At 45.1% G+C, this 22,500-nt stretch overlaps 1 protein-coding gene across 1 annotated transcript in view; it reads right to left on the bottom strand.

The window, feature by feature from the left end:
* LOC123995215 (relaxin receptor 2-like) overlaps nt 1–22,500 on the bottom strand; it is a 188,982-nt gene that overhangs the window by 69,554 nt on the left and 96,928 nt on the right. The window contains exons 9-10 of the mRNA XM_046298650.1: nt 15,686–15,760; nt 5,840–5,911 (exon numbers count right to left, since the gene is read on the bottom strand). Coding sequence (XP_046154606.1) covers nt 5,840–5,911; nt 15,686–15,760 — 147 coding nt within the window. The remainder of the gene's footprint in view (nt 1–5,839; nt 5,912–15,685; nt 15,761–22,500) is intronic.

Genomic DNA, 22,500 nt, shown 5'->3' with positions numbered 1-22,500 from the left:
AAATACACTACAGAAAACCTGAGTCTACGCCTTCACTATGGTGAATCACTAAAACAATACAGAAATACACTACAGAAAACCTGAGTCTACGCCTTCACTATGGTGAATCACTAAAACAATACAGAAATACTATGAGTGAATGGTGAATCACTAAAACAATACAGAAATACACTACAGAAAACCTGAGTCTACGCCTTCAAACTAAAACAATACAGAAATACACTACAGAAAACCTGAGTCTACGCCTTCACTATGGTGAATCACAAAACAATACAGAAATACACTACAGAAAACCTGAGTCTACGCCTTCACTATGGTGAATCACTAAAACAATACAGAAATACACTACAGAAAACCTGAGTCTACGCCTTCACTATGGTGAATCACTAAAACAATACAGAAATACACTACAGAAAACCTGAGTCTACGCCTTCACTATGGTGAATCACTAAAACAATACAGAAATACACTACAGAAAACCTGAGTCTACGCCTTCACTATGGTGAATCACTAAAACAATACAGAAATACACTACAGAAAACCTGAGTCTACGCCTTCACTATGGTGAATCACTAAAAATACAAAATACAGAAAACCTGAGTCTACTACAGAAAAAAACCTACACTACAGAAAACCTGTCTACGCCTTCACTATGGTGAATCACTAAAACAATACAGAAATACACTACAGAAAACCTGAGTCTACGCCTTCACTATGGTGAATCACTAAAACAATACAAAATACAGAAATACACTACAGAAAACCTGAGTCTACGCCTTCACTATGGTGAATCACTAAAACACAATACAGAAAACCTGAGTCTACGCCTTCACTATGGTGAATCACAAAACAATACTACAGAAAACCTGAGTCTACGCCTTCACTATGGTGAATCACTAAAACAATACAGAAATACAATACAGAAATACACTACAGAAAACCTGAGTCTACGCCTTCACTATGGTGAATCACTAAAACAATACAGAAATACACTACAGAAAACCTGAAATATGGTGAATCACTAAAACAATACAGAAAACCTGAAAACCTGTCTACGCCTTCACTATGGTGAATCACTAAAACAATACAGAAATACACTACAGAAAACCTGAGTCACATGGTGAATCACTAAAACAATACAGAAATACACTACAGAAAACCTGAGTCTACGCCTTCACTATGGTGAATCACTAAAACAATACAGAAATACACTACAGAAAACCTGAGTCAACGCCTTCACTATGGTGAATCACTAAAACAATACAGAAATACACTACAGAAAACCTGAGTCTACGCCTTCACTATGGTGAATCACTAAAACAATACAGAAATACACTACAGAAAACCTGAGTCTACGCCTTCACTATGGTGAATCACTAAAACAATACATAAATACACTACAGAAAGAGAAGGAACAGCATGTCAGAAATCAGCTCAATGTCATTGAAGAATCCATAGACTAACTAACCACTTCTGGGAAAATTGGAAACAAACAACAACACAAAGAAGTATCTATTCAAAATGGAGATGTATGGGTAAACCACTTCTCCAATCTTTTTGGCTCAATAACAAAGAATAAAGAGCAAAAACATGATCAAATACAGATCTTAGAATCAACTATTAAAGACTACCAGAACCCACTGGATTCTCCAATTACCTTGAATGAGTTACAGGACAAAATAAAAACCCTCCAACCCAAAAAGGCCTGTGGTGTTGATGGTATCCTCAATGAAATGATCAAATATACAGACATCAAATTCCAATTGGCTATACTAAAACTCTTTAACATCATCCTTAGCTCTGGCATCTTCCCCAATATTTGGAAACCAAGGACTGATCACCCCAAACCACAAAAGTGTAGACAAATTTGACCCAAATTATTTCTGTGGAATATGCGTCAACAGTAACCTTGGGAAAATCCTCTGCTTTATCATTAACAGCAGACTCGTACATTTCCTCAATGAAAACAACGTACTGAGCAAATGTCAAATTGGCTTTTTACCAAATTACCTTACAACAGACCATGTATTCACCCCGCACCACCCTAATTGACAACCAAACAAACCAAAATGAAGGCAAAGTCTTCTCATGCTTTGTTGATTTCAAAAAGCCTTCGACTCAATTTGGCATGAGGCAAAGTGGTGTTGGGGGTAAAACATACGACATTATAAAATCCATGTACACAAACAACAAGTGTGTGGTTAAAATTGCCAAAAAACACAAATTTCTTCACACAGGGTCGTGGGGTGAGACATGGATGCAGCTTAAGCCCCACCCTCTTCAACATATATTGAATATTAACGAACAGGGTCGTTATATCTGGAGTACCTCTCCTGTCCTATTCGGTGTCCTGTGTGAATCTAAGTGTGCGTTCTCTAATTCTCTCCTTCTTTCTTTCTCTCTCTCGGAGGACCTGAGCCCTAGGACCATGCCCCAGGACTACCTGACATGATGGCTCCTCGCTGTCCCCAGTCCACCTGGCCATGCTGCTGCTCCAGTTTCAACTGACCTGAGCCCTAGGACCATGCCCCAGGACTACCTGACATGATGACTCCTTGCTGTCCCCAGTCCACCTGGCCATGCTGCTGCTCCAGTTTCAACTGACCTGAGCCCTAGGACCATGCCCCAGGACTACCTGACATGATGACTCCTTGCTGTCCCCAGTCCACCTGACCGTGCTGCTGCTCCAGTTTCAACTGACCTGAGCCCTAGGACCATGCCCCAGGACTACCTGACATGATGACTCCTTGCTGTCCCCAGTCCACCTGGCCATGCTGCTGCTCCAGTTTCAACTGTTCTGCCTTACTATTATTTGACCATGCTGGTCATTTATGAACATTTGAACATCTTGGCCATGTTCTGTTATAATCTCCACCCGGCACAGCCAGAAGAGGACTGGCCACCCCACATATGCTCTCTCTAATTCTCTCTTTCTTTCTCTCTCTCGGAGGACCTGAGCCCAAGGGCCGTGCCCCAGGACGACCTGACATGATGACTCCTTGCTGTCCCCAGTCCACCTGACTGTGCTGCTGCTCCAGTTTCAACTGTTCTGCCTTGTTATTATTCGACCATGCTGGTCATTTATGAACATTTGAACATCTTGGCCATGTTCTGTTATAATCTCCACCCGGCACAGCCAGAAGAGGACTGGCCACCCCACATATGCTCTCTCTAATTCTCTCTTTCTTTCTCTCTCTCGGAGGACCTGAGCCCAAGGACCGTGCCCCAGGACGACCTGACATGATGACTCCTTGCTGTCCCCAGTCCACCTGACTGTGCTGCTGCTCCAGTTTCAACTGTTCTGCCTTGTTATTATTCGACCATGCTGGTCATTTATGAACATTTGAACATCTTGGCCATGTTCTGTTATAATCTCCACCCGGCACAGCCAGAAGAGGACTGGCCACCCCACATAGCCTGGTTCCTCTCTAGGTTTCTTCCTAGGTTTTGGCCTTTCTAGGGAGTTTTTCCTAGCCACCGTGCTTCTACACCTGCATTGCTTGCTGTTTGGGGTTTTAGGCTGGGTTTCTGTACAGCATTTTGAGATATCAGCTGATGTACGAAGGGCTATATAAATAAAATTTGATTGATTGATTGATTGATTGATTGTGGGGTGAGACAGGGATGAAGCTTAAGCCCCACCTTCTTCAACATATATATCAACGAATTGGCTCGGGCACTAGAAGAGTCTGCAGCACCCGGCCTCAGCCTACTAGAATCTGAGGTCAAATGTCTACTGTTTGCTGATGATCTGGTGCTTCTGTCCCCAACCAAGGAGGGCCTACAGCAGCACCTAGATCCTCTGCACAGATTCTGTCAGACCTGGGCCCTGACAGTAAATCTCAGTAAGACCAAAATAATGGTGTTCCAAAAAAGGTCCAGTCGCCAGGACCACAAATACAAATTCCATCTAGACACTCTTGCCCTAGAGCACACAAAAAACTATATATACCTTGGCATAAACATCAGCGCCACAGGTAACTTTCACAAAGCTGTGAAGAAGGGCATTCTATGCCATCAAAAGGAACATAACTATTTGACTATGTACAGACTCAGTGAGCATAGCCTTGCTATTGAGAAAGGCCGTCATAGACAGACATGGCTCTCTAGACTTTACAAAGTCTTTAAGAACGTAGGTATTAACAGGAAGTCCCTGTCTTGGTATCAACCAGGCATGGTTTTAACAGGAAGTACCTGTCTTGGTATCAACCAGGCATGGTTTTAACAGGAAGTACCTGTCTTGGTATCAACCAGGCATGGTTTTAACAGGAAGTACCTGTCTTGGTATCAACCAGGCATGGTTTTAACAGGAAGTACCTGACTTGGTATCAACCAGACATGGTTTTAACAGGAAGTCCCTGTCTTGGTATCTACCAGACATGTCTGTAGGATATTGTATCAGACAGGGATATCCTACCAACCTCAGGTCGTCTTAAAGAGAGATGCTGTAATAGAAACAGAAAGGAACTGGGATATTGATTCCTTCTTGATAAATAAATACAACAAAAATATTTGGTTGTTTCACTGTAATACCTTGCCTTACTTCTACATCTGTGTCGCTTGCTGTTTGGGGTTTTAGGTTGGGTTTCTGTACAAGCACTTTGTGACATCTATCGATGTCAAGGTAAAACCAAATCTGTCCTTCTGCCCCTGAAGAAGGCAGTTTAACCCACTGTTCCTAGGCCGTCATTGTAAATACGGATTTGTTCTTTAACTGATTTGCCTACTTAAATAAAGATACAATTTAAAAAATACAAACGTAAAATGGGCTTTATAAATACATTTGATTGATTGACCGAGCAATTTTATGAAGTTAGCTTTCGCTAACCAGGCAGGGGCCCTATCTACCAACCTCAAAACTATTTAACCAGCTATCAGGTAGACTAGCTAACTATCTTAGCTGGCGTGCCTGCTGTCAAGGTGGGCGGACTATAGAAAAGGAAGCAATAACTATTAACTAAATGTACTGAACAAAGACTCACATTCCTTTCCATCTTTTTCACCCCAGAATTTAGCAGAGGTGCAGAGAAGTATATTTAGTTTATTCTCAAAAAGCTTTTTCTCCAGTCAGGAGAATAAAAGACCGATCAAGAGGTATACTTAGAACAATACTTAGAACAATACTTAGAACAATACTTAGAACAATACTTAGAATAATACTTAGAATAATACTTAGAACAATACTTAGAACAATACTTAGAACAATACTTGGTTCAAATGTAATCTGCCAACTAAATGATAATATCATGATATTTTGTGTATTAATTAGGAATGCATGATAGGTGCCTGTATTGACGATGTGTGGGTACGATCCCATGATGTGTGGGTATGATCCCATGATGTGTGGGTATGATCCCATGATGGTGGGTATGATCCCATGATGTGTGGGTATGATCCCATGATAGGTGGGTACGATCCCATGATGTGTGGGTATGATCCCATGATAGGTGGGTATGATCCCATGATGTGTGGGTATGATGGGTATGATCCCATGATGTGTGGGTATGATCCCATGATGTGTGGGTATGATCCCATGATGTGTGGGTATGATCCCATGATGTGTGGGTATGATCCCATGATTTGTGGGTATGATCCCATGATGTGTGGGTATGATCCCATGATACGTGTTGTAACGTCGAGGTAATGAGCTGGACGTGTTACTGCAGTAGATTGATGTGTGTGACTGACAGGGTAAGAGGCCTTAGCCAGAATACTAGACATATTTTACATACAGTGCCACCACCTTCTAAAGTAATGGGTTCATGATGCCCATTACAGACACACACGCATCACTCACTCATGTGTGGGTATGATCCCACGACAGGTGCTTTGTACTCACAGTACAGTGAGCTGGCTGCAGGTTATCAGAGTGGAGTAGTTGATGGTTAAGACCTGGTTCCCCTCAAAATCCCTGAAAGAGTGGGTATGATCCAGAGAGAGATGTGAGGATGATCCCAGATGTGTGGGTATGATCCCATGATTTGACAGGAGTATGATCAGATGAGAGACAGAGAGATGATACAGAGAGGGGGAAAGAGAGAGAGAGGTAATGAGCTGAGACACAGAGAGCAGTAGATTGATGTGTGTGACTGACAGGGTAAGAGGACACAGAGACAGAGAATACTAGACATAGAGAGAGAGAGAGTGCCAGAGACCTTCTAAAGTAATGGGTTCATGATGCCCAGACAGACACAGAGAGAGACAGAGACAGAGAGAGACAGAGAGAGACAGAGAGAGACAGAGAGAGAGAGAGAGAGCAGAGACAGGTGAGACAGAGACTTACAGAGACAGAGACAGAGACAGAGACAGAGTTACAGAGTGGAGAGAGATGGTTAGAGACAGAGGTTCCCCTCAGAAATCCCTGGAACAGAGACAGAGACAGAGACAGAGACAGAGACAGAGAGACAGAGAGAGAGAGAGAGAGAGAGAGAGAGACAGAGACAGAGACAGAGACAGAGACAGAGACAGAGACAGAGACAGAGACAGAGAGACAGAGAGAGAGAGAGAGAGAGAGAGAGAGAGAGAGAGAGAGAGACAGAGAGAGAGAGAGAGAGAGAGAGAGAGAGAGAGAGAGAGAGAGAGAGACAGAGACAGAGACAGAGACAGAGACAGAGAGAGAGAGACAGAGAGAGAGAGAGAGAGAGAGAGACAGAGACAGAGACAGAGACAGAGAGACAGAGACAGAGACAGAGACAGAGACAGAGACAGAGACAGAGAGAGAGAGAGAGAGAGAGAGAGAGAGAGAGAGAGAGAGACAGAGACAGAGACAGAGAGAGAGAGAGAGAGAGAGAGAGAGAGAGAGAGAGACAGAGACAGAGACAGAGACAGAGACAGAGAGAGAGACAGAGAGAGAGAGACAGAGAGAGAGAGAGAGAGAGAGAGACAGAGAGAGAGAGAGAGAGAGAGAGAGAGAGAGAGACAGAGACAGAGACAGAGACAGAGACAGAGAGAGAGAGACAGAGAGAGAGAGAGAGAGAGAGAGAGAGAGAGAGAGAGAGAGAGAGAGAGAGAGAGAGAGAGAGACAGAGACAGAGAGAGAGACAGAGACAGAGACAGAACATTGGTGTACACTGTTACTTCACACGGTCAGGTTGAATTATCATTATCTTTGTCTGCAGATCTAAGCCCTTCAAACTGGAGGGATATATAGCTCTCTCTCTGAGTGTGTGTGTGTTAATAACAATAACTTTGCTCCAGGAGAAAATAACCTCTTAAAGTCTGTCTTTGTTTTTACTAATAATGGGATGGATGGATTAATGCTGACAGTCAAATTATTATTATGATACATACTCAATAGGGATAGGACGGAAGGAAGGAAGGAAGGAAGGAAGGAAGGAAGGAAGGAAGGAAGGAAGTGTCCGAAGCCCAGCAACAAATGTACCTCCTAAGTTCCCTTTATTACACATAAGTCACATATTGTCAAGTAAGCCTGGTGAAGACAGGGCCATTGATCCTTTAACACAGACACATGTCATACAGTACACGCCTGGTCTGAAGGTTATAGATGTGAGGGAGCAAAGACAGTCAGGCTGGTCTGATGGAAACATCCTATAGCTTACTTGCTGCCAGTGTGGCGTTGGGGCTGAAAATATAGATTATGTCTGGGTCTGTCTTCAAGGCAGGCAGACCGAAGAGGAAGGCAGGCAGGCAGGGCAGAGAGAGGAGCAGGCAGGGCAAACAGAGAGAGGAGCAGGCAGACAGAAAGAGGAGTAAGCATGCAGGCAGACAGAAAGAGGAGCAGGCAGACAGAAAGAGACAGAGGAACAAACAGAGGAACAAACAGACAGGCAGGCAGGCAGGCAGGCAGGCAGGCAGACAGACAGACAGACAGACAGACAGACAGACAGACAGACAGACAGACAGACAGACAGACAGACAGACAGACAGACAGACAGACAGACAGACAGACAGACAGACAGACAGACAGACAGACAGACAGACAGACAGACAGACAGACAGACAGACAGACAGACAGACAGACAGACAGACAGACAGACAGACAGACAGACAGACAGACAGACAGACAGACAGACAGACAGACAGACAGACAGACAGACAGACAGACAGACAGACAGACAGACAGACAGACAGACAGACAGACAGACAGACAGACAGACAGACAGACAGACAGACAGACAGACAGACAGACAGACAGACAGACAGACAGACAGACAGACAGACAGACAGACAGGATGGAGAGATAGACGAGGTAGATAACTTCCACAAAGCTGTGAACAATCTGAGAGACAAGGCAAGAAGGACATTCTATGCCATCAAAAGGAACATAAAATTCGACATACCAATTAGGATCTGGCTAAAAATACTTGAATCAGTCATAGAGCCCATTGCCCTTTATGGTTGTGATGTCTGGGGTCCGCTCACCAACCAAGACTTCACAAAATGGGACAAACACCAAATTGAGACTCTGCATGCAGAATTCTGCAAAAATATCCTCTGTGTACAACGTAGAACACCAAATAATGCATGCAGAGCAGAATTAGGCCGATACCCACTAATTATTCAAATCCATAAAAGAGCCATTACATTTTCCAACCACCTAAAAGGAAGCGATTCCCAAACCTTCCATAACAAAGCCATCACCTACAGAGAGATGAACCTGGAGAAGAGTCCCCTAAGCAAGCTGGTACCGGGGCTCTGTTCACAAACACAAACACACCCCACAGAGCCCACAGGACAGCAACACAATTAGACCCAACCAAATCATGAGAAAACAAAAAGATAATTCCTTGACACATTGGAAGGAATTAACAAAAAAAACAGAAATCTATTTGGCCCTAAAACAGAGAGTACACAGCGGCAGAATACCTGACCACTGTGACTGACCCAAAATTAAGGAAAGCTTTGACTATGTACAGACTCAGTGAGCATAGCCTTGCTATTGAGAAAGGCCGCTGTAGACAGACCTGGCTCTCAAGAGAAGACAGGCTATGTGCTCACTGCCCACAAAATGAGGTGGAAACTGAGCTGCTCTTCCTAACCTCCTGCTAAATGTATGACCATATTAGAGACACATATTTCCCTCAGATTACACAGACCCACAAAGAATTTGAAAATAAATCACATTTTGATAAACTCCTATATCTATTGGGTGAGATACCACAGTGTGCCATCACAGCAGCAAGATGTGACCTGTTGCCAAAAGAAAAGGGCAACCAGCGCAACCAGTAGTTTATATGTCGAAGGGCTAGGGTCAGTTTGTTATATCTGGAGTACTTCTCCTGTCCTATCCGGTGTCCTGTGTGAATTTAAGTATGCTCTCTCTAATTTGCTCTTTCTCTCATTCTTTCTCTCTCTCGGAGGACCTGAGCCCTAGGACCATGCACCAGGACTACCTGACATGATGGCTCCTTGCTGTCTCCAGTCCACCTGGCTGTGCTGCTGCTCCAGTTTCAACTGTTCTGCCTGTGATTATTATTATTTGACCATGCTGGTCGTTCATGAACATTTGAACATCTTGGCCATGTTCTGTTATAATCTCCACCTGGCACAGCCAGAAGAGGACTGGTCACCCCAATTGGATTTGATTTGATTTTTGAAGAACAAACACCATTGTAAATACAATCCATATTTGGAATGAATTGTAACCACACCTTTGGGATGAATTGGAACGACCAACATCACTGCTCAACTAATGCTCTTGTGGCTGAACCAATTTCCCGCAGCAAGGGGGGAATCAACACCATATTAATGCCCAGGATTTTGGAATGAGATGTTCGACGAGCAGGTGTCCACATACTTTTGCTCATGCAGTATATTTAGCAGATGTTATTGTGGGTGTAGAGAAATGCTTTGTGTTCCAACAGTGCAATAATATCAAACAATACTCAACAATACACAGAAATCTAAAACATATATAAATTAAGAATTACAGGACTATTAGGATGAGCAATGTCAGAATCCTGAGTATAAAATATACATATTATATATATATATATACATATTATTATTGTATTTTTTATACTATATATATATATATATATATATATATATATACATACACTGCTCAAAAAAATAAAGGGAACACTTAAACAACACAATATAACTCCAAGTCAATCACACTTCTGTGAAATCAAACTGTCCACTTCAGAAGCAACACTGATTGACAATACATTTCACTTGCTGCTGTGCAAATGGAATAGACAACAGGTGGAAATTATAGGCATTTAGCAAGACACCCCCAAATAAAGGAGTGGTTCTGCAGGTGGTGACCACAGACCACTTCTCAGTTCCTATGCTTCCTGGCTGATGTTTTGGTCACTTTTGAATGCTGGCGGTGCTTTTACTCTAGTGGTAGCATGAGACGGAGTCTACAACCCACACAAGTGGCTCAGGTAGTGCAGCTCATCCAGGATGGCACATCAATGCGAGCTGTGGCAAGAAGGTTTGCTGTGTCGGTCAGCGAAGTGTCCAGAGCATGGAGGCGCTACCAGGAGACAGGCCAGTACATCAGGAGATGTGGAGGAGGCCGTAGGAGGGCAACAACTCAGCAGCAGGACCGCTACCTCTGCCTTTGTGCAAGGAGGAGCAGGAGGAGCACTGCCAGAGCCCTGCAAAATGAGTCTGTGTCTGCTCAAACGGTCAAACGGTCAGAAACAGACTCCATGAGGGTGGTATGAGGGCCCAACGTCCACAGGTGGGGGTTGTGCTTACAGCCCAACACCGCGCAGGACGTGTGGCATTTGCCAAAGAACACCAAGAGAACTCCCTGTGCTCGTCTGGAGACGCCATGGAGAACGTTCTGCTGCCTGCAACATCCTCCAGCATGACCGGTTTGGCGGTGGGTCAGTCATGGTGTGGGGTGGCATTTCTTTGGGGGGCCGCACAGCCCCCATGTGCTCGCCAGAGGTAGCCTGACTGCCATTAGGTACCGAGATGAGATCCTCATACCCCTTGTGAGACCATATGCTGGTGCGGTTGGCCCTGGGTTCCTCCTAATGCAAGACAATGCTAGACTTCATGTGGCTGGAGTGTGTCAGCAGTTCCTGCAAGAGGAAGGCATTGATGCTATGGACTGGCCCGCCCGTTCCCCAGACCTGAATCCAATTGAGCACATCTGGGACATCATGTCTCGCTCCATCCACCAACGCCACGTTGCACCACAGACTGTCCAGGAGTTGGCTGAGACTTTAGTCCAGGTCTCGGAGGAGATCCCTCAGGAGACCATCCACTACCTCATCAGGAGCATGTCCAGGCATTGTAGGGAGGTCATACAGGCACGTGGAGGCCACACACACTACTGAGCCTCATTTTGACTTGTTTTAAGGAAATTACATCAAAGTTGGATCAGCCTGTAGTGTGGTTTTCCACTTTAATTTTGAGTGTGACTCCATATCCAGACCTCCATGGGTTGATACATTTGATTTCCATTGATAATTTGTGTGTGATTTTGTTGTCAGCACATTCAACTATGTAAAGAAAAAAGTATTTAATAAGAATATTTCATTCATTCAGATCTGGGATGTGTTATCTAAGTGTTCCCTTTATTTTTTGGGAGCAGTGTACATAAAGGACCATTCCAGTTTGTATTTATTTATACTATTTTCTACATTGTAGAATAATAGTGAAGACATCAAAACTATGAAATAACACATATGGAATCATGTAGTAACCAAAAAAGTGTTAAACAAATCAAAATATATTTGAGATTCTTCAAAGTAGCCACCCTTTGCCTTGATGATAGCTTTGCACACTCTTGGCATTCTCTCAACCAGTTTCACCTGGAATGCTTTTTCCAATAGTCCTGAAGGAGTTAAACAGTATGTAAACATTATTCAATTGACCAGTGTTCCATGTCTATGTACAGGCAGTAGCCTCTAAAGTGCATGGTAGAGTAACCCGGTGGTAGCCATCTCGTAACAGTGACTAAAGTTCAGGGCAGGTTGGAGGCTGGTGACCATTTAACAGTCTGATAGCCTTGAGAAAGAAGCTGTTTCTCAGTCTCTCTGTTCAAGCTTTGAAGCATCTGTACTTTCAGAGTGGAGCAGTATGTAAACATTATTAAAGTGACTAGTGTTCCATTATTAAAGTGGCCAGTGATTCCATGTCTATGTATATGGGGCAGCAGCCTCTAAGGTGCAGGGTTACGTAACCGGGTGGAAGCCGCCTAGTGATGGCTAACCGTCTGATGGCCTTGAGATAGAAGCTGTTTTTTCAGTCTCTCGGTCCGAACTTTGATGCACCTATACTGACCTCGCCTTCTGGATGATAGCGGGAGGAACAGGCTGTGGCTCGCGTGGCTGAGGTCCTTGATGATCTTCTTGGCCTTCCTGTGACACCGAGTGCTGTAGATGTCCTGGAGGGCAGGCAGTGTGCCCTCTAGTGAGCCGTGCGGTTGTGGATGGTGCAGTTGTCGTACCAGGCGGTGATACAGCCCAACATAATGCTCTCAATGGTGGATCTGTATGTTTGTGTCTTATGGGCAAAGAGACACATTTCTTCAGCCTCCTGAGGTTGTTTGGGTGGGTGAACCATTTCCGATTTCAAGCTTTTCACCTTCTCCGGCCTGTCCTTGTGGAAAGGTGGGTGCTTCCTCTGCTGTCTCCTGAAGTCCACGATGAGCTCCTTCATTTTGTTGAAAGAGAGGTTATTTTCCTGGCACCACTCCGCCAGGGCCCTCCTTCCTGTAGGCTGTCACCTACTACTGTTGTGTCATCTACAAACTTGATGATTGAGTTGGAGACATGCATGGCCACGCAGTCATGGGTGAACAGGGAGTACAGGAGGGGGCTGAGTACGCACCCTTGTAGGGCCCCTGTGTTGAGGATCAGCGACGTGGAGGTGTTGTTTCCTACCTTCTCCACCTGGGGGGGGGGGCGGGGCAGCCCGTCAGGAAGTCCAGGACTCAATTCCACAGGACGGGGTTCAGACCCAGGGCCCAGAGCTTAATGATGAGCACTATGAAATTCAGAGCTGAGCTCAAGTCAATGAACAGCATTCTTACATTGGTATTCCTCTTGTCCAGATGGGATAGGGCAGTGTGCAGTGCGATGGCTAATGTGTCATCCGTGGATATCTTTGAGGCAGTATACAAATTGGAGTGGGTCTAGGGTGTTGGGTAAGGGGGGGGGTGATATGATTCTTGACTCGTCTCTCAAAGCTCTAGCTCTTCATGTTGACAGAGTGCTACGGGGAGATAGTCATTTCATTCAGTCGTCTTTACCTTCTTGGGTACAGGAACAATGGTGGGCGTCTTAAAGCAAGTGGGGACATCAGACTGGGAGAGATTGTCCGTAAACACTCCAGCCAGCTGGTCTGTACATGCTCTGAGGATGCGGCTAGGGATGCCGTCTGGCCCGTCAGCCATGCGATGTCTTACTCACGTTGGCCACGGGAGCGGTGGTAGCCCGCGGGAGCAGTGATAGCCCACGGGAGCAGTGGTAGCCCACGGGAGCAGTGGTAGACCACGGGAGCAGTGGTAGGCCACGGGAGCAGTGGTAGACCACGGGAGCAGTGATAGCCCACGGGAGCGGTGGTAGCCCACGGGAGCGGTGGTAGGCCACGGGAGCGGTGGTAGGCCACGGGAGCAGTGGTAGCCCATGGGAGCAGTGGTAGCCCATGGGAGCAGTGGTAGCCCACGGGAGCAGTGGTAGCCCACGGGAGCAGTGGTAGCCCGCATCAGCGGTACTGTGTTGCCCTCAAAGCAGCCAAAGAAGGTGTTTAGCTTGTCCAGGAGCAAAATGTTGGACATTGCAGGTTTTCCATTTATAATCCGAGATTGTCTAGAGTCCCTGCCATATACACGTCTCGTGTCTGAGCCATTGAATTGCAACTCCACTTTGTGTTTGTATTGATGTTTTGCCTGTTTGTTACAGAGGGCATAGCTGGACTGTTTGTGCTTGACCATGTTCTCGGTCTGTAGTTAAACGTGATGGTTTGTGCTTTCTGATTTGCACAAAAAGCTGCCATCTATCCACGGTTTTAGGTTTGTAATAGGTTTTAATCTTCAAAGTTTGAACAAAGTCCCCTTATACACTTCCTGATGAACTCAGTCACTGTGTCAACGGCAATTTTATTCTCAGAGGCAACTCAGAACAGATCCTAGTCCGCGTGATCAAAACAATCTTGAAGCATGGGTTCCGATTGGTCAGACCACGGGTAGTTCCTGTTTGAGTTTCTGCCTATAGGAAGGGAGGATCAGGATGTAGACCTGATCTGATTTGCCGATGGGAGGGTGGGGTGGGCTTTGTAGCCATCTCGGAAGGGAGAGTAGCAATGGTCTAGAGTTTTTTAAAGTACTGGAAGCGATATGTTGATAGAACTTCGGTTACGTTTTCCTCAAATTTGCTTTGTGAAAGTCACCAGCTACAATAAATGCGGCCTCGGGATATGTGGTTCCCAGTTTTCACAAAGTCCAGATTCATTCCTTGGGAGCTGTTGTGGAATCGGCTTGAGGGGGAATATACATGGCTATGACAATTACCGAAGAGAATTCTCTTGGGAGGTAATGAGGTCTGCATTTTATTGTGTGGTATCACAGGTAGGGGAAAGGACTTGAGTTCCTATACATTACCACAATTACAGTAGTTAATCATGAAACATACACTACCTTTCAAAAGTTTGGGGCCACTTATAAATGTCCTTTTTGTCCATGAAAATAACATCAAAATGACCAGAAACACAGTACAAAGAAACACGAATAGACTGACGAGTTTTGGAAGAAAGTTCTTTGATTCTGGCCAGTTTGAGCCTGTAATCGAACCCACAAATGCTGATGCTCCAGATACTCAACTAGTCTAAAGGCCAGTTTCATTGCTTCTTTAATCAGGACAACAGCTTTCAGCTGTGCTAATAATAATTGCAAATGTTTTCTAATGATCGATAAGCCTTTTAAAATGATAAACTTGGATTAGCTAACACAACGTGCCATTGGAACACAGGAGTGATGGTTGCTGATAATGGGCCTCTGTACGCCTATGTAGATATTCCATTAAAAATCAACCGTTTCCAGCTACAATAGTCATTTACAACATTAACAATGTCTACACAGTATTTCTGATCAATTTGATGCTATTTTAATGGACAGAAAATGTGCTTTTCTTTCAAAGACAAGGATACTTCTAAGTGGCCCCAAACTATTGAAAGGTAGTGTATGTTTCATGATTAACTACTGTCAACTCCATCTTCTTTTTCCTGGAGAGTTCTTAATTTCGGTTGATGTGAAAGACTGAGAACTCAGCTGGAACGGAGACAGTATATCTGGAGAGAGCAAAGATTCTGTGAAACAGAGTATGTTACAGTCCCTGAAGTCTCTCTGGAAGGAGATCCTCGCCCTGAGGTTGTCTACTTTATTGTCCAGGGACTGAACATTAGGAAGTAATATACTCGGAAGTGGTGGATGGTATTTAACGCCTCCTGAGTCAGACTAAGAGTCCAAACAACTATTCTCTGCCGGGGGCATCATGGAGCAGGGGAATTGCCTTGGGGGGTACGAACAAAGGATATAATTCAGAAAAGTCTGGTTGAAATGCTGGTGAGTTACATGTATAGATAGATAGATAGATAGATAGATAGATAGATAGATAGATAGATAGATAGATAGATACTCACACACAGCTGAGGTTAGGTGTGTGGTGACAGAGGCTGGGTTGGGGGAGCTGCACGAGAGACATATAGATAGATAGATGTATAGATAGATGTATAGATAGATGTATAGATAGATACTCACACCCAGCTGAGGTTAGGTGTGTGGTGACAGAGGCTGGGTTGGGGGAGCTGCACGAGAGACGTATTCACCATGGAACTGGGGAGAGAGAGAACACACTATTGTCTAGAGAATACACACACAGTCACACATGGATGGGCGGACACACACACACAGATGGAAGGACACACATGCACACACACGGACTCACACAAACACACAAACACACAAACACACAACTTTGGGACCTCCTTCAGGTAGACACACAGCTGGGAGCCATATTTGGAGAGAGAATATGAACACAAAAACACAACTCTGGGACCTCCTTCAGGTAGACACACAGCTGGGAGCCATATTTGGAGAGAAAATATGAACACAAAAACACACTCAGAAAACAATGGTTCCAAAGGGGTTCTTCCCATTGGAGAATCCTTCTTGGTTCCAGGGAGAATCCTTCTTGGTTCCAGGGAGAATCCTTCTTGGTTCCAGGGAGAATCCTTCTTGGTTCCAGGGAGAATCCTTCTTGGTTCCAGGGAGAATCCTTCTTGGTTCCAGGGAGAATCCCTCTTGGTTCCAGGGAGAATCCCTCTTGGTTCCAGGGAGAATCCCTCTTGGTTCCAGGTAGAATCCCTCTTGGTTCCAGGTAGAATCCCTCTTGGTTTCCAGAGAGAATCCCTCTTGGTTCCAGAGAGAATCCTTCTTGGTTCCAGGGAGAATCCCTCTTGGTTCTAGGGAGAATCCTTTTTGGTTCCAGAGAGAATCCCTCTTGGTTCCAGGGAGAATCCTTCTTGGTTCCAGGGAGAATCCCTCTTGGTTCCAGGGAGAATCCTTTTTGGTTCCAGAGAGAATCCCTCTTGGTTCCAGGTAGAATCCTTCTTGGTTCCAGAGAGAATCCCTCTTGGTTCCAGGTAGAATCCCTCTTGGTTCCAGGGAGAATCCTTCTTGGTTCCAGGGGGAATCCTTTTTGTTTCCAGAGAGAATCCCTCTTGGTTCCAGGGAGAATCCTTCTTGGTTCCAGGGGGAATCCTTTTTGGTTCCAGGGGGAATCCTTTTTGGTTCCAGGGGGAATCCTTCTTGGTTCCAGAGAGAAACATTTTTGGTTCCAGGGAGAACTCATTTCAGGTTCCATGTGGAACCCTCTGTGGAAAGGGTCCTACATGAATTCCAAAAGGCAGTGGTGTAAAGTAGTATTTTTAAGGTATTTGTATTTTACTATTTATATGTTTGATAACTTTTACTTTACTACATTCCTAAATAAAATGTACTTTTTACTCTGTGTTTTTCCTTTTACATTTTAAATGCTTAGCAGAACATGAATATGATGCAATTCTCACACTTATTAAGAGAACATCCCTGGTCCACCCTACAGCCTCTGATCTGGGGAACTCACTAAACAGAGAACATCCCTGGTCATCCCTACTGCCTCTGATCTGGAGGACTCACTAAACAGAGAACATCCCTGGTCCTCCCTACTGCCTCTGATCTGGAGGACTCACTAAACAGAGAACATCCCTGGTCCTCCCTACTGCCTCTGATCTGGAGGACTCACTAAACAGAGAACATCCCTGGTCCTCCCTACTGCCTCTGATCTGGAGGACTCACTAAACAGAGAACATCCCTGGTCCTCCCTACAGCCTCTGATCTGGAGGACTCACTAAACAGAGAACATCCCTGGTCCTCCCTACTGCCTCTGATCTGGAGGACTCACTAAACAGAGAACATCCCTGGTCATCCCTACTGCCTCTGATCTGGAGGACTCACTAAACAGAGAACATCCCTGGTCCTCCCTACTGCCTCTGATCTGGAGGACTCACTAAACAGAGAACATCCCTGATCATCCCTACTGCCTCTGATCTGGTGGACTCACTAAACAGAGAACATCCCTGGTCCTCCCTACTGCCTCTGATCTGGAGGACTCAGTAAACAGAGAACATCCCTGCTCATCACTACTGCCTCTGATCTGGAGGACTCACTAAACAGAGAACATCCCTGGTCATCCCTACTGCCTCTGATCTGGAGGACTCACTAAACAGAGAACATCCCTGGTCATCCCTACTGCCTCTGATCTGGACTCACTAAACAGAGAACATCCCTGGTCATCACTACTGCCTCTGATCTGGAGGACTCACTAAACAGAGAACATCCCTGGTCCTCCCTACTGCCTCTGATCTGGAGGACTCACTAAACAGAGAACATCCCTGGTCCTCCCTACTGTCTCTGATCTGGAGGACTCACTAAACAGAGAACATCCCTGGTCCTCCCTACTGTCTCTGATCTGGAGGACTCACTAAACAGAGAACATCCCTGGTCCTCCCTACTGTCTCTGATCTGGAGGACTCACTAAACAGAAAACATCCCTGGTCATCCCTACTGCCTCTGATCTGGACTCACTAAACAGAGAACATCCCTGGTCCTCCCTACTGCCTCTGATCTGGAGGACTCACTAAACACACATGTTTTGTTTGTAAATGGTGTCTGGGTGTTGGAGTGTGCCCCTGGCTATTCGTTAATACATTTAAAAAAACAAGCATATCATGCCATCTGGTTTGTTAATATAAGGAACATGAAATGACTTAACATTTTACTTTTGATCCTCATGTCACGGGGTGCGGGGTGGTGAGCGTACATATTCTCTTTATTAGAAATGACGCCAAACAAAACAATAAACATTTTAAAAACAAACCGTGAAGCTAAAGGCTATGTGCCCTAAACAAAGTCAACTTCCCACAAAGAAAGGGAGGGAAAAGGGGCTACCTAAGTATGGTTCCCAATCAGAGACAACGATAGACAGCTGTCCCTGATTGAGAACCATACCAGGCCAAAACATAGAAATACAAAATCATAGATAACAAAACATAGAATGCCCACCCCAAATCACACCCTGACCAAACCAAAGAGAGACATCAAATGGCTCTCTAAGGTCAGGGTATGAGAACTCAAGTATTTTTTAGAAATGATGTTTTCTTCTGATAGTTAAGAATATTTAAAACCAAATAAGTTTTAGACTTTTACTCAAGTAGTATTTTACTGGGTAACACGATTAAATGTCTTACTAACCTCGGCCAGGGCGAGCTAAGGTATCTTTACTTTTACTCAAGCATGACAATTGGGTACATTTTCCACCATTGGAAAAAAAGGGGTTCTACAAAGGGTTCTCCTATGGGGACAGTTGAAGAACCCTTTGAGGTTCTGGATAGCACTTTTCTTCTAAGAGTGTACTTACTGAGTGCTGCGTTGGCAATACTATAGGGATTGTAATGTAATGATGCAGTGCAACTTGTCAAACTTCTGTTAATTGGTGTACAGTAACAGATGGTCAACAAGCTCTCACAGTCTCATGTCAGAATGACACGCTCCTCCAATGTTTCTCAGGTGGCAAAGTTGATCCAAACTACACATTTTGAAGTGTTTAAGGTTAAGTTTAGGTATGAACTCTGAATGGTTGATTCTCAGCAAATAGTCAGTTGATAGTCAGTTGATAGTCAGTTGATAGTCAGTTGATAGTCAGTTGATAGTCAGTTGATAGTCAGTTGATAGTCAGTTGATAGTCAGTTGATAGTCAGTTGATAGTCAGTTGATAGTCAGTTGATAGTCAGTTGATAGTCAGTTGATTCTCAGCAAATAGTCAGTTGATAGTCAGTTGATAGTCAGTTGATAGTCAGTTGATAGTCAGTTGATAGTCAGTTGATAGTCAGTTGATAGTCAGTTGATTCTCAGCAAATAGTCAGTTGATAGTCAGTTGATAGTCAGTTGATAGTCAGTTGATAGTCAGTTGATAGTCAGCTGATAGTCAGTTGATCGTCAGTTGATCGTCAGTTGATCGTCAGTTGATCGTCAGTTGATAGTCAGTTGATAGTCAGTTGATAGTCAGTTGATAGTCAGTTGATAGTCAGTTGATAGTCAGCTGATAGTCAGTAGTCAGTTGATAGTCAGTTGATAGTCAGTTGATAGTCAGTTGATAGTCAGTTGATAGTCAGTTGATAGTCAGTTGATAGTCAGTTGATAGTCAGTTGATAGTCAGTTGATAGTCAGTTGATCCTCCTCAGATAGTCAGTTGATAGTCAGTTGATAGTCAGTTGATAGTCAGTTGATAGTCAGTTGATAGTCAGTTGATCCTCCTCACTAGATAGTCAGTTGATAGTCAGTTGATAGTCAGTTGATAGTCAGTTGATAGTCAGTTGATAGTCAGTTGATAGTCAGTTGATAGTCAGTTGATAGTCCGTTGATAGTCCGTTGATAGTCAGTTGATAGTCAGTTGATAGTCAGTTGATCCTCCTCACTAGATAGTCAGTTGATCCTCAGCAGATAGTCAGTTGATAGTCAGTTGATAGTCAGTTGATAGTCAGTTGATAGTCAGTTGATAGTCAGTTGATAGTCAGTTGATAGTCAGTTGATCCTCCTCACTAGATAGTCAGTTGATCCTCCTCACTAGATAGTCAGTTGATCCTCCTCACTAGATAGTCAGTTGATAGTCAGTTGATAGTCAGTTGATAGTCAGTTGATAGTCAGTTGATCCTCCTCACTAGATAGTCAGTTGATCCTCAGCAGATAGTCAGTTGATAGTCAGTTGATAGTCAGTTGATAGTCAGTTGATAGTCAGATCCTCCTCACAGTTGAGATAGTCAGTTGATAGTCAGTTGATAGTCAGTTGATAGTCAGTTGATAGTCAGTTGATAGTCAGTTGATAGTCAGTTGATCCTCCTCACTAGATAGTCAGTTGATCCTCAGCAGATAGTCAGTTGATAGTCAGTTGATAGTCAGTTGATAGTCAGTTGATAGTCAGTTGATAGTCAGTTGATAGTCAGTTGATCCTCCTCACTAGATAGTCAGTTGATCCTCAGCAGATAGTCAGTTGATAGTCAGTTGATAGTCAGTTGATAGTCAGTTGATAGTCAGTTGATAGTCATAGTCAGTTGATCCTCCTCACTAGATAGTCAGTTGATCCTCAGCAGATAGTCAGTTGATAGTCAGTTGATAGTCAGTTGATAGTCAGTTGATAGTCAGTTGATAGTCAGTTGATCCTCCTCACTAGATAGTCAGTTGATCCTCAGCAGATAGTCAGTTGATAGTCAGTTGATAGTCAGTTGATAGTCAGTTGATAGTCAGTTGATAGTCAGTTGATAGTCAGTTGATCCTCCTCACTAGATAGTCAGTTGATCCTCAGCAGATAGTCAGTTGATAGTCAGTTGATAGTCAGTTGATAGTCAGTTGATAGTCAGTTGATAGTCAGTTGACCTCCTCACTAGATAGTCAGTTGATCCTCAGATAGTCAGTTGATAGTCAGTTGATAGTCAGTTGATAGTCAGTTGATAGTCAGTTGATAGTCAGTTGATAGTCAGTTGATAGTCAGTTGATCCTCAGCAGATAGTATATAATAATATCAATATCCCTCCTCACATCTCAATATCCCTACTCACAATTCAATATCCCTCCTCACATCTCAATACCTGTCCTATCTCAGTATGTGTCCTCTCTCCCCACCTCTCAGTCTCTCTCCCCACCTCTCAGTCTCTCTCCCCACCTCTCAGTCTCTCTCCCCACCTCTCAGTCTCTCTCTCCCCACCTCTCAGTCTCTCTCCCCGCCTCTCTGTCTCTCTCCCCGCCTCTCAGTCTCTCTCCCCACCTCTCAGTCTCTCTCCCCCTCGCACCTCTCTGTCTCTCTCTCCCGCCTCGCAGTCTCTCTCCCGCCTCGCAGTCTCTCTCCCGCCTCGCAGTCTCTCTCCCGCCTCGCAGTCTCTCTCCCGCCTCGCAGTCTCTCTCCCGCCTCGCAGTCTCTCTCCCGCCTCGCAGTCTCTCTCCCGCCTCGCAGTCTCTCTCCTCTCTCCGTCATGCTCTATCCCCAACTCTCTGTCTCTCTCTCTCTGTCTCTCTCCCCGCCTCTCTGTCTCTCTCCCCGCCTCTCTGTCTCTCTCCCCCGCCTCTCTGTCTCTCTCCCCGCCTGTCTCTCTCCCCACCTCTCTGTCTCTCTCCCCACTCTCTGTCTCTCTCCCCGCCTCTCTGTCTCTCCCCGCCTCTCTGTCTCTCTCCCCCGCCTCTCAGTCTCTCTCCCCGCCTCTCAGTCTCTCTCCCCGCCTCTCAGTCTCTCTCCCGCCTCTCAGTCTCTCTCCCGCCTCTCAGTCTCTCTCTCAGTCTCTCTCCCGCCAACTCTCCCGCCTCTCAGTCTCTCTCCCGCCTCTCAGTCTCTCTCCGCCTCTCCGTCTCTCTCCCCCTCTCCCCAACTCTCAGTCTCTCTCCCCAACTCTCAGTCTCTCTCCCCAACTCTCAGTCTCTCTCCCCAACTCTCAGTCTCTATCCCCACCTCTCCCCAACTCTCAGTCTCTCTCCCCAACTCTCAGTCTCTCTCCCCAACTCTCAGTCTCTCTCCCCAACTCTCAGTCTCTCTCCCCAACTCTCAGTCTCTCTCCCCAACTCTCAGTCTCTCTCCCCAACTCTCAGTCTCTCTCCCCAACTCTCAGTCTCTCTCCCCAACTCTCAGTCTCTCTCCCCAACTCTCAGTCTCTCTCCCCAACTCTCAGTCTCTCTCCCCAACTCTCAGTCTCTCTCCCCAACTCTCAGTCTCTCTCCCCAACTCTCAGTCTCTCTCCCCAACTCTCAGTCTCTCTCCCCAACTCTCAGTCTCTCTCCCCAACTCTCAGTCTCTCTCCCCAACTCTCAGTCTCTCTCCCCAACTCTCAGTCTCTCTCCCCAACTCTCAGTCTCTCTCCCCAACTCTCAGTCTCTCTCCCCAACTCTCAGTCTCTCTCCCCAACTCTCAGTCTCTCTCCCCAACTCTCAGTCTCTCTCCCCAACTCTCAGTCTCTCTCACCAACTCTCAGTCTCTCTCACCAACTCTCAGTCTC

Source organism: Oncorhynchus gorbuscha, linkage group LG02 (assembly GCF_021184085.1).
Source record: "Oncorhynchus gorbuscha isolate QuinsamMale2020 ecotype Even-year linkage group LG02, OgorEven_v1.0, whole genome shotgun sequence".
Classification (NCBI taxonomy): domain Eukaryota; kingdom Metazoa; phylum Chordata; class Actinopteri; order Salmoniformes; family Salmonidae; genus Oncorhynchus; species Oncorhynchus gorbuscha.
The sequence above is the reverse complement of the archived record's forward strand: the minus strand, read 5'-3'. Positions and strand labels throughout refer to the sequence as shown.